This window comes from Rissa tridactyla, chromosome Z (genome assembly GCF_028500815.1).
Source record: "Rissa tridactyla isolate bRisTri1 chromosome Z, bRisTri1.patW.cur.20221130, whole genome shotgun sequence".
NCBI classification, from domain to species: domain Eukaryota; kingdom Metazoa; phylum Chordata; class Aves; order Charadriiformes; family Laridae; genus Rissa; species Rissa tridactyla.
Window position 1 is genome coordinate 77,463,900 of NC_071497.1, and position 14,562 is coordinate 77,478,461.

The 14,562-nt window shown below is 51.8% G+C and overlaps 1 protein-coding gene across 1 annotated transcript; it reads right to left on the reverse strand.

Annotated features, from left to right (window-relative positions):
• Positions 1–3,954: 3,954 nt before the first annotated feature.
• Positions 3,955–6,503, reverse strand: LOC128902581 (myogenesis-regulating glycosidase-like). Its single transcript, XM_054185847.1, has one exon. It carries the CDS (start codon positions 6,244–6,246, stop codon positions 4,150–4,152), a length of 2,097 nt encoding a protein of 698 aa, XP_054041822.1. The 5' UTR covers positions 6,247–6,503; the 3' UTR covers positions 3,955–4,149.
• Positions 6,504–14,562: the final 8,059 nt, after the last annotated feature.

Below are 14,562 nucleotides of genomic sequence, written 5' to 3' on the forward strand. Positions count from 1 at the left end.
ACTGAAGAAGAGGAGCCTGCTCTTGGCTTCCCTTGGGCACTCCAGAAGGTCCATCTGTGCCCTGGCTGTCCCCGCTTCCCCCAGATGATGCTGATGGCTGGGAGGGGGACAGAGTAGAAGTTTGTGGCTATGGGAGTGCCAGCAATGGAGCATGTGAAACATTTAGGGGCCTGCCGTGCCCCACTTTGCCCCACACAATGTTTTTTCCTGCCCTTTCCATCTGTTATGGTACAAACCACAGCCTGCCTTGTGCCACCTGGGCAACACTAGCACTGGCCAACACACAGAGCTCAGTTTGGGCAATGAGAGGGACTTTGGTTTGCTCCTGTTGCAATAAAAGACGTTTTCCCAATGCTTTTCCTTTGCCTTCTCCCTTGGGTGCAAGCGGCATCCATGCACTGGGCTGATGCTCACATGGCGGGGGTGAAGCTGGTGCTGGCTGGAGGCCTGGGCACAGGTCAGCAGCTTGCAGCACTTGCAGCCTTGCAGCGAAGCCTCGGTAGTGAAGAAGTCCTCCTTGGAATGGGTGGGTTTGGTTTTGGTTGTGGTTTGCATCCTCCCAAAAGCTGGCACTGTGTGCAGGGAGGGTGTGCGAGGCTTGCTGGGGACATGGGGACAGCGAGGGAAGTCTGGTTTGTGCTGGGTCCCAGCTAAATGGCTGTGTATGGCACAGGGATGAGTGTTGATGGCAAAGTCCAAACCCCAGTGGGGCTACAGCAAAAGCCCAATTCGTTTCTAATCAGATTTCACAGAAACACAGAATCACAGAATGGTTCGGGTTGGAAGGGACCTTAAAGCTCATCTTGTTCCACGCCCCTGCCATGGGCAGGGACACCTCCCACTGGACCAGGCTGTTCAAAGCCTCATCCAGCCTGGCCTTGAACACCTCCAAGGATTGACAACTTCCCTGGGCAACCTGTTCCAGTGCCTCACCACCCTCACAGTAAAGAATTTCTTCCTGATTTCCAATCTAAATTTCCCCTCCTTCAGTTTGAGGCCGTTACCCCATGTCCTATCACTCCACTCCCTGATATAGAGTCCCTCCCCATCTCTCCTGTAGGCCCCCTTTAGGTACTGGAAGGGGTTATAAGGTCTCCTTGGAGCCTTCTTTTCTCCAGACTGAACAACCCCAACTCTCTCAGTCTGTCCTCATAGCAGAGGTGCTCCAGCCCTCTGATCATCTTTGTGGCCCTTTCAAGGCAGTGCCTATGGGTGACAGCAGATCGATGGCTGCTGACCCATAAGAATCTGGATGGGAGCGTCTCCATCCCTGCCTGAAATCACACCTTTAATAAAAGTAAGAAAAACACAACAGGCAGGCAAAGCCCAAGGCTGGGGAGGACCATGGTGAAAGGACAAGCTGACAGCCGCGGAGTCCCTTCGGGCACATGGCCAGACTGGCAGCCTCAAGGAAAAACCAACCTCCTCAATCACAGCTCATCCCGAGCCAGGCGGGAGCTGCCAGCCTGCAGATCCCTCACGCCACGAGAGCCATAAAGATGCTCCGGGCTGATGCAAAATCCCAGGGGCCAAGTAGAGAAAAGCGGGGGTTTTTATTTATTTTACTATTATTTTTTGCCAGTAGGGCTGGGTGGTTTTTAACTCAGCCATCATCAAAGATTAAGGGCAAAAATCTCCCCCCATCAAAAAAACCCGGCAGCCTGGGGTGAACGATGGGCTGTGGGAGAGTCTCATGTCACCAGTAGCTCCTGGGAGTGCAAAAAACCAACCCAGACTGAAGCTTAGAAAGGCAAACAAGAGGTCCCACTGGTAGCACACAGCCCCAGTGTGGCAGGAGGATGCGGATGGTGGCCACTGTGCCACCATTTCGCAGAATGCCTCCAGCACCGGTCCCCTGTGGCTGCCCGCAACTCGGCTGGATAGCAGGGAAAGGTAGTGGGGGAAAGACCAGAAAGGGACGGGGATTTGGGGGAAAGATTTTTGCAGCCGAAAGGGACCGGGCGGCTCATCCCCAGAGTTTGCAAAAATCTCAGTGATGCCTTTTTTCCCCCCCAGCTGTGATGGAGGCAGGCGGCAGAGCCATGCGTGTGCATACAGAGCACACTGATTATGGGGGTAGAGATGCGGTGTGAGGGGGCTGGAGCCCGGCTCTCCCACCTCTCTCCAGCACCATGGGCATCAGCTTTTCAGAAAGATTTTTTCTTGCTGCAACAGCCACCAGAGGAATTTTGCTGGGTCCTCCTGGGACCCTTCAGTTGCCCTGAGCCCAGCTGTCGGGGACCATCAGGGCTTCAAAGCAGACACTGAGAGAGAAAGAATTCAGAAACGCTTGATACATCGGTGGAAACCACCCTCCTGGAGTATGAGAAAGCCCTGGTAAGTACCTAAAGATGGTCTGTTAACTCTGAACACCGCTGCTAGACTGAGCATTGCTTTCCCTTTCACATCCCTGGATTAAAGCAGGTTTTTCCCTCCCGCTTGCCACAGCAGAGATAACATTACTGCAGCTCGAGCTGCTTTCAGGGGCATCTAGAAAATCATTGAATCATAGAATTGTCTAGGCTGGAAGGGACCTTTCAGATCGTCGAGTCCAACCATCAACCTGACACTGACAAAAACCATCACTAAACCATGTCGCTGAGCACCAAGTCTACCTGTCTTTTAAATACATCCAGGGATGAGGATTCTACCACTTCCCTGGGCAGCCTGTTCCAATGCTTGATAACCCTGTCAGTGTAGAAATTTTTGCTAATATCTTATCCAAACCTCCCCTGGCTCAGGTATTCCGTCTCATCACACTTGGCACTGCTCTTGTGCCACTGTGACCATACAGGGTTCTTGTAGCATCACTGGTGGATGACGGGGGTCTGAGCTGGTTTTGGGGCTGTTTCACCTGGGCACCAAACCAGCTCTGGAGTGAGTGCAGTGTTCTCCAGCCCCTGTTTACTTTTTACATGGACCAGCTCTGGGGCAAAACCCTAAAGAAAGGAGCTGTCTTATGCTTTGGGGCCATGCACAGCTTTACCTCCCAGGTGCCTACTAGCAGCATGCTGGACTCAGCAAAGGAATTGGTCTCTCACTTTGGGAAGGAGCTTTGCAGCCCAGAGACCCCAGGACTCTCCTAAACTGCTGTCTTGTCTCCTTTAGACTTCTCTTTGCTTTAAAACAGGGAATATTCGACCAAGAGTAGAGAGCATTTCACAGCAAGCCTGCTTACCCTAAGCCTGCAGGTGCTGCTGAGACACCTTCACCCAGGAGAAATCACCTTGCTGGGCTGAAGGATGGTGGCTCATGGACAAGGATCTCCATCAACACAACTGGTGGCATGGGAGAACATTTTCCGTGTGAAAACTGAGGCAGGAGGGCACTTGGGCTGGGGTGTTAATTGTCTGAGATTTCTCAGGAGGATGATGGCCAAGTCCCCTCCTGGGACCTGAAGGATCACACCCTTTGGCTCTAAACGTGGTCCCAAAACACACATGGATCCTATTAGGTCCAAACCCATGCATGACCATGCATGTTTTAATCTTGCCTGCCATGAGATTTCACCACATGTTTACAGGCTTGGCTGTATCCACACCACAGGCATGGTTCTCCATAATTTCTTCCAATAAAAGGGGGGAAATGGTTGCCACAGCACCAGCAAGTGCTGTAGCTTCTTTCTCCTTGCTCAGCTAGCTGAGGCTGTAGAAATGCAAACTCCCCTTACTCCTGCATCAGTATCCATCTGATGTGCAGGCTGAAAATTGTATGCTTTCCTCTTCAGGATAATCACAGAATACTTTTTGTAAAAAAAAAGTACTCCACTGCAACTGCCTCCCTCACTAAGTAAATGAAAGTATAAATATCTCAAGGGATCAGCTGTGAAACTGGCTAACAAAGGAGTCCATGTAATTTCCTTTATAAATCAGAAGCATGCATGGCATTTCTTGCTGGGAAAAGATTATGAGCAGAGACTGTGTTTCTATACATTCTATTTGTCATACTGCAATAATAAAGACAGCCATCCAATATATTTTATTAAGTAAGTTATTCTACAGCACTTGCCACACAGAAGAGAGGTCACACTGTTTTCTTCAAACGCCATACTGAAGTAGTTCTGCTGTAAAAACCATTAGAATTCCCAGGTCATTCAAGTTATTCGTTCATTAATCCCTGAGACCATTGTGTAGCTGATGGAGGAACCTGTTAGGAAACCCAGAGGAAATAGGCGACTTCGTCCAGGTCAACGGGATAGTCCGTGAGCAGCACCGGGGTCTTCTCAAACAACTCCCCCTTGTAGCTGCGCCACTTGCCTGCCGGCAGGTAAACGTCACGCTCCTGTTTGCCCATCTCCAGGACAGGGGCCACCATGAGGGTGTCCCCAATGAGGAACTGGGAGTCGATCCTGTGAGCGGCCTCGTCGCGGGGCGAGATCCACCAGATGGGACGGATGATGGGGTCACCCGTGTCAGTGACTTCCCCAGCCAGCTCCAGCAGCAGCGGGGCCACCAGTGACTCATGAAGCTCCGTGAACTTCTGTGCAATCTCCACCACCTCCTTGTCGTAGAGCCAGGGAGGGATGGAGAACTGCATGGAGGGCATGAACGCCGACAGCTCCAGCCACCGGATGTACAGCTCCCGGTCGGGGATCTCCACCGCACCGTCTGTCTTGTTGGGGAGGAAGTTTCCTCCAATCATATCTGGCAGTACAAAAGGGTACCCCAGCATGCTGATGGTGAGGACCGTGGGGATGAGGGACTTGAGGCCAAGCTCGTAGCCCCAGACGGAGTCACGGTCAATGATACGGAAGAAGCAGGAGATGTTCTGCGATTGGTAGCCCACCCGCACTTCAGCCAGCTCATAGAAGGGGATGGCCATCTCTGTGTAGCGCCGTGACCAGATGCTGGGGTCTGAGAGTGGACGGAAGGTGCTGAACTGCTTGGGCAGGTAGCTGGTCTCACCCGCATCGAACTTGAAGGACGAGATGCCATACTTGTGTCGGAGCTGGCGCAGCTGGCTCTGGAACCAGTCCTGGGCTGCTGGGTTGGTGAAGTCCAGGATGGCCCCAATGCCATTCCACCACTTCACCATTGCTGGCAGTCGTCCCGATGTCTTCTTGATGAACAGCTGACGCTCGATCCCCATCTCAAAATTAGAGGAATCTATGTGTACAAAGGGATGAATCCACAGGGTGACCTTGAACCCATCTTCCCTCAGTTTTGCAAACATCTCTGTTACATTGGGGAACTTGACAGGGTCAAAGTCAAAGTCCCCATAGGCTTGCGTGTACATGTCATCAATTTCAATGTGGCTGCAGTTGAAACGGTACTTCTTAATGTTTTTTGCAAAATGCAGAACTTTATCCTGGTTGATATCTTTTTTGTAGAGGGCCCAGGTGGACCAGATCGGGTATCGGAAAGCATTCTCGGCAGGGATCTTGGAGGGTTTGTTGAAGTACCTGCTCACCATGTACTTGTGGATGGAGGTGATGTCGGAGCCCACGCAGACACGGTAGCTGAGCTCGGGGAAGGGCTGCTGCCCCGGCGGGGGCTTGTAGGGTGAGTCCTTGTAGCGGGCCTGGAAGAAGAGGGCGCGCTCGGTGGCGTTGAAGCCCAGGTGGAAGGGCACGGAGTCGTTGATCTTGATGGCTGCCGCCTTGGAGGAGAGCCAGTAGCGTTCGAGGATGCCACCAAAGCTGTCGCGGAAGGAGTAGACATCGCTTGTCACATAGGGCACGGGCTCCTGGTAGCCAGCCAGGCGGATGGGCCAGTGCTGGGTGCTCGTCTCTGAGCCCCCGTACCAGTGGGCGTCCTCCCAGAACATGGTGTGCTCCACCGCCGGGCCAGCTGCCAGCTCCTCCCAGCGCACGCGGTAGCACATCACTGTGTCCTTAGGCTTGACTGTCTGGATGAAGAAGTTGAGCGGCCCCCTGCCCGACCGCGTGCAGCTCAAAATCTCGCCCTCCTTGGAGCATGACTCCAGGTCCAGGCTGCCTGAGCGGAAGGCCAGCCGGAAGACCACCTCCCCGTGCTGGTTCCTGATGACGAAGCCATCCGCCCGCAGGTCCATCAGCTCCGTCTTGAGCTGCTCCACCTTCCGCATGGACGCCGTGTAGTAGCACCAGGCCACCACCACGGCAATGAACAGGATAAGGCCCAGCAAGATGGCCTCGAGCATAGGCTTCAGCTCCTTGGAGGGCTTCTTCTCCACTGGCTTGATGTTTTGGGGCAAAGGCGTTTCTTTGGCATCCCCCTTTTGAGCGTTTCCGTGTTTTCCCGCTCGGTGGGTAATCAGACTGTCCATGTCTCCTTAGTTAGAAAATTTGCTGCCGAATTTTTTTCAACTGGTTGCGTAAAATCCAAGACGCTGTATGAAGGGGACCAGAGTCTCCTTTCCGAAGCCTGGGCCCTCACACCTGCAGTGTTATTTCATGAAGGAGAGGGTTATAAATACACAAAAAAGCCAATTAAATCTTGATAACTGTGGTCGGCGGGCCCTCTCCTCCCGTGTGCAGTGCTGGCTCTGCAGCTCTGGTTTGCTGTGCCCTGTGCAGTGGCAGCCTGTTCACTGGCAGCTGGGCTGAGCTTTTTCGGAATGGGGCTGTGCCAGGATTCCCGTGACCTTCTCTTGGCTGCAGCCTCACTGCGTCCCACAGAGCAAGGGCAAGGGGATGAAAGTCAGGCCAGAGCCTGCAGGAGAATGGGACCAGGGATAGGAGCTGGTACCTGAGCATACAAGATGGATATCACAATCTGATCTGTCTTCACATGAATTACTCACCCTGATGGATTTTAGCACCTGTCCACAACTTCTCTGCATCAAATGCAGGCAGAGAAATGCTGCACTGAAGTGCCCAGCCTCTGCCTGCCATTCCCCACCACCCACCAGGGATGCAGCCGGCGAGCGATGTTTTATCTCCCTGCACTTTGCTCCTTCCCTGAGCTGCATGGGGACAAGGGGACACACAGGCTTTGTAGCCGGTGCTGCACTGCTCCAGGGAGGCTGGGCAGAGCCCTTCAGCTGCCTGTCCTGGAGACGTCACAGTGGGACAGCCCCTCTTGCCCGGGCAGGGGAAAAAGAGGATGTTTCCCTGCATCTTCTCCATTTTTTATCCTAATTCACTTTCTGTAACTCCCAGGCTTATGCCAGGCAAGATGCTACAGTGCAGAGAGGGTGGAAGATATTTAGGCACAGAGTTTGGGGGTGGGGGTGTCAAACTGAAGTTGTTGCAAGATCAGGACTACATTAAAACCTTGTTTTGCTGAGAAATGCACGAGCAAACGACACATGTCCTAGCTCCATCAAGTGCCACCAAGGCAGCCAGTGCAGGGCAGCTCACAGCATCTGAAAGAGCATCCCCCGCCAACATAAATGACAGGAGGGGGAAACTGAGGCAGGTGGCTCCAGGCAACACACTCTGTGCAACCTGGCTCCCAGCTTCCCTGGTCCCATCCTGGGGTCTGTGTTATCTGACAGGAGGAAAATTCTCAGGAGCAGCCTGTATGGAGAGGAGGGAAAAGAGCCAGCTTGCTCCTCCGAGCCATGCCCGGCAATACTTACTGGGCATATTTACCCGCACCACCATGACATCAGTATCTAAGTATACAAAGAAGATAAGCTGCCCAGGGAGCCATTAAAAATACCAGAGGTCACTGCATTTGGGATCGATCGCAGCAACCTCCCAAGCACCCGCAGGAGCCACTTGGTTGGTTTTTGTAACGCGCTCTCAGGGTGAGCGAGGCTTTGCTGCAAAAAAGAGCCAGAGCAGATAAAAGCCTTCCCAAGTGAGCCCTGTCTGGGGTAGGGGGTGAGAGAAGGAAGGTCGCTGCTACCCCGAAGAGGTGGTGGTTCCAGGACAGGGACAGTTTTGGGGAGCAGGTTGGGTTACAGGCGCACTCAGGGCACTCTGCCAGCCCCAAAGTGCTCAGACCTGGCAGGCTCCCTGGTGCTGGCCCGGCTCCTGACACGGCTTTGCGGCTCCAGCTCGGGTGGTTTCCAGCGAAACCCTGGTGTTTTTGCAAAACAAGCCCTTTTGCTTTGAAGATGTTTTTATGTGCTGGGTCGGTCCTTGGTTGCTGCCCTCGGAACTTTCGTCCTCCTCTTCCTTCCTCCTTTTGCCCTCCCACCCAGCTTGGAGACAGGGCTTTTCTTTAAGATGAGCCCCACCATTTTCCAGAGTGAAAAAACAAGGAAGGGAAAGGGAGAGGGAAGAGGGAAACAAGTTTTTCAGGATTTCTGTTTGTTTTTTTTAAAATGTTAAATAACAACATATTAAAAAAAACCCAAAACTTAGGGACATCAGGACTCCAAAACCCCTACAGGAATAAAGGATGTGTGCGGTTTTCCACTTTTTAATGCAGTGATTTCTCTCCCAGACAATCGCTTTAGATCCCCTGGTTTACCCAGGGGCAGAAGATCAGGGGCAGAAAGGCAGGGGATCAGAGGTCCTGGGCCAAGCTCTCCTCTCCCCAGGGCCTTTTGGGTTTTCCTCCCCCCTGTGATGCGGTGAGATGCTGTGTTGGTATTCCAGCCCTGCCCCTCACGGAGGAGAGGTACTGCCTGGGAGATGTGGGTAATCGGCTGGGAAGAGCAGGTGCTGGCACATCTGGAGGCAGAGCGGGGTGAAATTGGGATTCCTGAGATATATATCACCGGGGTTAAGGGAGTATCTGAAGCTGCAAACTCCTGTCCTTCAATGCTTATGTCTCATGAAAGCATTAAACATCTGCTAGCCAAGCCAGCAGCCTGAGAGCTGCCCAGGGGGGATGAGGAGTGCTGCCAAGGGGCACATATCAGTCACCCAGAGCCTGGATCCAGCCTTTTCCTTGCTCTGTCCATGGCATTATGGCATCACAGCATCCCTTCCCTGTGAATATTTAACTGGTCCTTGCAAAACCTCTCAGCTCCGGGGAATACTTAATTAACCCCGGCAAAGTGCAACCGCTTCCAAGCAAGGATGGGCCAAATCTTCCCAGAGTGCCCTGAAAACCAGATGACCCAGGGATGCAGGCACACTTGGACTGTATTTGGGATGGTTTATCAGGTGCTAATCTGGTACAGGTCCAGCCCCATCAATCCCCCAGGTCTTCCTCTGAAAGGAGTCGCGAGTCCTCCCCACAAGGATCTCAGCAGCCCTTAGCGTGCACAGATTAAACATTGACATACCCAGCACCATGACATGTAGAAAATGAGCCGGGACTTTAGACCCTCTTAAATGGGAGCTAAGCAAGGGTCAGCCAGCTCGAAGGGCAGCTAAGCCCCTAAACTCCTTTGTCCACATACCCTTAGAGCCTTCTCCAAAATCTATCCCCAGAAACCCCCCTGATCTCTTGGCACATGAGGCACAAGTTTGTCCACGTCAGGCCAGGCCCCAGCTGTGTGACATCTGAATCCTCAGACTTTTGCCTTTCCAACACATTTACCTGCCTGCTGGTGCAGGGGGAAGATCACTCATCAAACAACTCATCAGCAAACAATTCTGTCTTTAAATAAAGGGATAGTTTTCTATATTAAGATTCCTTTTATAACAGATTACCAAACAGTTAGGAGTCATTATCAGGTGCTCATAGGGAAGGTATATGACATGTTCTAGAAGAAAGCGCCATAGGTAGCTATAAGCTATGGTCATAAACAAACTGTTGCCCTGTCAAACTCTGCAAGAACTGATTAATCATTTACTGAGCTCTTTTAATCTGTTTCAAATGGCAGCTTTTTAACAGAAAACACACCCAAAGAAGAAAGCAATTCCCATCAGCCCTCATTTCCCACAGCAGCCTGGCACACACAGGCATCGTATGGGGGATTTATTGCTAAAAGGGGCCCAGGGGAGGTTTGCTCACCATTTTTTCTGTGTGCATAGATGACGTGAGAAAAGAGATATCTGCTATCGCTGCAGCCAAAGAGGGGGAGCAAGGGAGAGCCAAGGTCATTGCATGAGCTGACACAGATTAGCTACAAAGCCAACAAGGCTTAACATAAGGGGGAAGTGGCTGGGGGATGGATGCAGAGGGTGAAGTGACATTGTCAAGGACACTCTGCAGTCCGTGTAGTGCAGGTAGGGGCATCGACGTCCCTGGACGTGGATAGAGTCTTTCCCATGGACCAATGCCTGATCCTGCTCCTACTGAGAGCTGGGAAAAAAAATCAAAGCTCGCTTGTGCCCTGAAGCAGGGAGGATATTAGTCAGAGCACTGCGTGCCCCTCTCACCCTAGCTCTGGGCTTTGAGCAATTCCTGATAGCTCCAGCGAGGACAACAGCTATGGCTGGCCTCACCACCTCGACCGTTGGCTCTTGGGGATCTCGCCCAGGTCCTTGAGCTGAAATAGCAGTTTGGTTCATATTAACCCCGTACCAGCAACAGAGTCCGACCTGCCGGGAGTCTTGTGGCTGTATCCTGCAGGGATGCACCAGCAGTACGGAGAGACCTGCACCAGCTCAATGCCCACCAGACTGCTCTGAGTAGTCTTATTTCTGGCAACCATGCTGATCTGGGGTTCTCTGCACAGCTCCCCACGGCTCCTGATGCCCAGAGGGGTTTTAGCTCACCTCAGTGTGAAGGAGGCTGCACAGTCTCTGCTGGCTTGTGCTTGTACAAAGTGCTGCTGTGAAGACGGTAAACCCATGTAAGCCTGACAGTGCTATAAGCCCCCTGGAGCCACGCAAATCCAGCTCAGGTCTAGAGCAGAAATATTGCCTGACCTTTTTGCTTATCAAGAGGATCACAGTCCTTCACCGCTGGGAATAAAGCAGAGTTTACTGTACAGGTGTTTCAGTCCTAATTGCTATAGGAGCAGGCAATGGAAAGTCCCACTCCCACCCTCTTATATGAACAAACTCCTTCTTTCCAAGCCAGGAGAAAAAAACTGCAAGATCAACTTTTTCCTCATTTCAGGGCTTTCTCTGACTCCTGAGCCTGCACAGTGTCCATGTGCTGCTCCAAGCTGCAAGTAGTGGCCACAGCATCCCACTGCACTCTGCAGCGCCGCTCTGCTCGCAGCCTTGGGATGGAGCTCCACCTGCTGAGCCAGTGGCCCAGGCTGAAACCCGGCTGCAGAGTGACCAGTCATCAGATAACCCCCTTGGCAACACCGAGCCTGTCTGACCCTGTTGCATCAGGATCAGTGCTTGTGAGGACCTCCAGGGAATTGTTGAGGTGCCTCCCCCTGATGAAAAGGCAAACTGAGCAGAGAGTGATAAGCAAAGCACAGGCAAGGGGAAAAAAAGGTCGTCGTGTGCTGCCGCTGCAATCATGTGAGCACTGGAGGACAGTGGAAATATAGGAAAAATTGTGGGAAAAGAGGGTGCTCTCATCTCAGGCTGCTCTGGATGAAATCAGTGAGCTGGGCTTGGGCCAGTTGAAGCAATAAGCCCGGAAGGAAGCTGGTCCTGAACTGGGCTTTATCCCACTTAGACCCAGGCTCAGTTGAAGGCTCTGCTTGGAGAGGGAGCCCTTGAGAGCTGCCTGCGACAGCAGCAAGATAAAAAGGCTCAATGCTCAAAGGCTTTCACCTTGGAGGGGAACCGCTCTTAATTGCTATTTTCTTGTGAAAATGAGCCAGAGACCTACTATGAGCATCAAATGCTCCAGGTAGGTCCTTGAGGGATGCTTCAGGCTCTGCATCAGTTAAGCCAACTGCCTGCCAGGATGAGAGTTCCTGGGCAATTATCTCATACCTGCCCCTGTGGGACTTCTTGAAGCGCTGATGCACCCCCAGTGTGAGATGAAGCTCTCAGGCAGGCTGAGGGCATCTGCTCTGGGCTCCCCACAGTCTTAGCTGGCTGCTCACAGGGGAGCAGGGCTGCAAGGGCCACATCTAACTCAGACACCTCTGGAGATGCTGCTTTATCCCAAACCAGCTCCATTTCCCAGCCGTGGGTATGTAAAAGTCTCTTTTCCCTTCTGCATCCCTTCCTGGAGGTACAGAATCTTTACTGTGGTTATTTTCCTATACATTTGATGCCAAGTGCTTCTCTGTGATCAAAGGTTTCACTGCAGAGACAACCCCATGATGGCCAGACCCCTCAGCTTGCCTCAGCACTTATCCAACTTCGACCAGGGCAATGAAAGCCCATCTTCGAAGTGGATGTAGATGGAGGAACAAATTGTGATTACTGCCAGCCAGTATCCAGAGGGATGTGACAGGGGTTTTACCATGAAATCTCAGCAAGAGAGATATCCCTGAGTTTTTCAGAAATTGCCCAACATGGCTGAAGCCGATCCTTTCACAATCACTTTGAACCAGGCAGAAAGACGGAAAAATCTGCAAAAGGCCAGACAGCTGAAAAGAAAGCTAATGATCATTTGTACCTCTGTTCAAAGGAGGTCACCCAGGGAGAAAGGACAGCTTCATCCTGGAGAACAACAACCGAAGAGCCCCCCCAGCGACCCAGCCCTCCTCACCCCAGGGACCCGGTGGGAGTTTTGCCATCCCTGTCCTGGGATGATACTGAGAGTACAAGAATGAGCTCAGATTTTAAGCTCAGTAAAGAATTTGCTGGCTTCAAGGCTGGGGTGAAAGCCTAATGGACGGCTGTGCTGTTCCTGAGCATCCCTTGGGTTTTAGGTTAGTGAAATATTCGTCTCTGCTTGCTCTCCCAGCTGCTGTGTGCCAGAAAGCAGCACCAGTCCCACACCAGACAGGGCTGCATTGGGGTGGCTGGGGAGTGATACCTGTGTTTGAAGATGTGGTGGGTAATGTCACGTCCCAGTCAGGAGATGAAGTTTCACTTGCTTATCACTTCACTCTGATTAAATTCACCATGAGCTGCAAAATGAAGAGGGAAAAGCAATGCAGCCATCAAATTGACAGATGGAGACAAGAACTAGGCTGCTCCACAGGACTCAGGTCTGCAAGGACTAACCGGACATGGAAATTATGTGACCAAGAACCAGCAATTATAGGACAATCCTGCACTGCGTGGGAGAGACCACAGCTGGAAAGTAGCTTGATCCTAGGGCGAGCCCGGGAAAAGCTGTGGAAATTATTTTGAAGAAAGCATCCCTACACATGAGGCCACGTCATGGAAGAACAGGCTTTAAGGCTATGGAGCAATTTTACATGCAAATATCTCCTTGCATATATAAGCAATAAGGCCAAAGTGGTGTCCTGAAATGCTAAAAATCTCAGTGGCTGATGTTCAACTGATTCATTTTGACCTGTGCTGACACATCACTTTTAGACTGACCGCTTTTCTCTAGGGATTAAAAATGGCATCCATTTCTGGGTTAGGTTCTCCTCAATCCGGTGCTAGTGATGGGTTCAGTGGCATCCTGAATATCCTGTGTCTCATTAAGGGAACACCAAAGCCAGAAAAAAAGGATTTGCCTTTGGATGTGGTGTTAAGTTGCATTTCTGGAGACGCATGGATGGAGCAGATCTCCAGATGGAACAGACCTCTTGTCGAGTGCCCCATGGCAGGGCGGTGGGCAGCAAGGAAAGCAGCCAGGTTCTGTGATGTGGCATCCCTCATCAACCTTGATGCCAGCCCGAGGTGATGGCACCAGACACAGGGGACAGCTGACCTGAGACGCTTCAGGACATCACATTGGAAGAGGAGCACCAGAACAACCCCTCTAGAAGAAAAGTCAGACGCTTTTCCTTCCTTTCCTTAGGGCAAGAAAGTGAAAGTGGCTTAACAGCAGGTGGGAGACATTATTTGAAGCAAGAAGATGCCCTTCAAAAAGCTGGAATCCCACCTGGAGAAGAAAACGCATGAATTTCCTAAAGACTTTGCACAGAGTTTAAAAGGCCCCAACAGGAACAGAGGAGACTCAGAATAAAAGGGAAGGTCCTGGCAAGGTTAAATACCTGCAGCAAGGAGGGAAGCAATGGGAATGGATGCCATGGAGGTGGCAGGGGCTTGCCCAGGGCAAAACCTGATCTGCTCATCACACACAGGGAGAAGACCTGCTAACCTACTGGGATTGGGAACTCCTGAGCTGAAAATGGTAGGAGAAGAGTAGGGAACACACTTACTGTTTTCTTAGTTTTCCCTCGGTATCCTCTGTGGGTCTAGGCTGGATTCAGATCTGAGGATAGACCTGTAGCCTGAGCCTATATGGTCCTTCCCACCCTAAAACTGCAGCAAAGATCCCTGACAGCCCTCTGCCTGGCAGGAGGAGGACACCTTCCTGGCACATGCAGGGCCAGGTTTTCTGGGTGTTAAAAAGCAACTGCAATCCAGTGTCTTGGGAGAAATGTGGGATTCAGGATCTCACAGACAGATTTCATGGCTTTGGGCAGATCACAGCCTCTCTGTGCCTCAGTTTCCCTTGTGTTAAATGGATGGAAGGGCCAGGAGGAGAAACATGGGAGATGGACCAGCTCCCAGGGCCAGAGAAATAGCATGATCCGTGATAGAAGAGCTCAGCGACCTTTTCACCAGGATATTCACTGTGATGCTCTCCATCCAACGGGGAGACACCTCCACCTCGAGCTCTTCCCTCTCCTCCTCCTCCTCCTGTGGGAGAGACATGCTCGCTCGATGAATGTGGTGGAGACCATTTGTATTTTCAACCCCAGTCATGCAGAGGAGAGTTTAACATCTGTACTTTTTTAAATTAAAAATGCCTGGCATTTAGCGCAACTTGACACCTTCCCATGGGGAAAAGACCAATC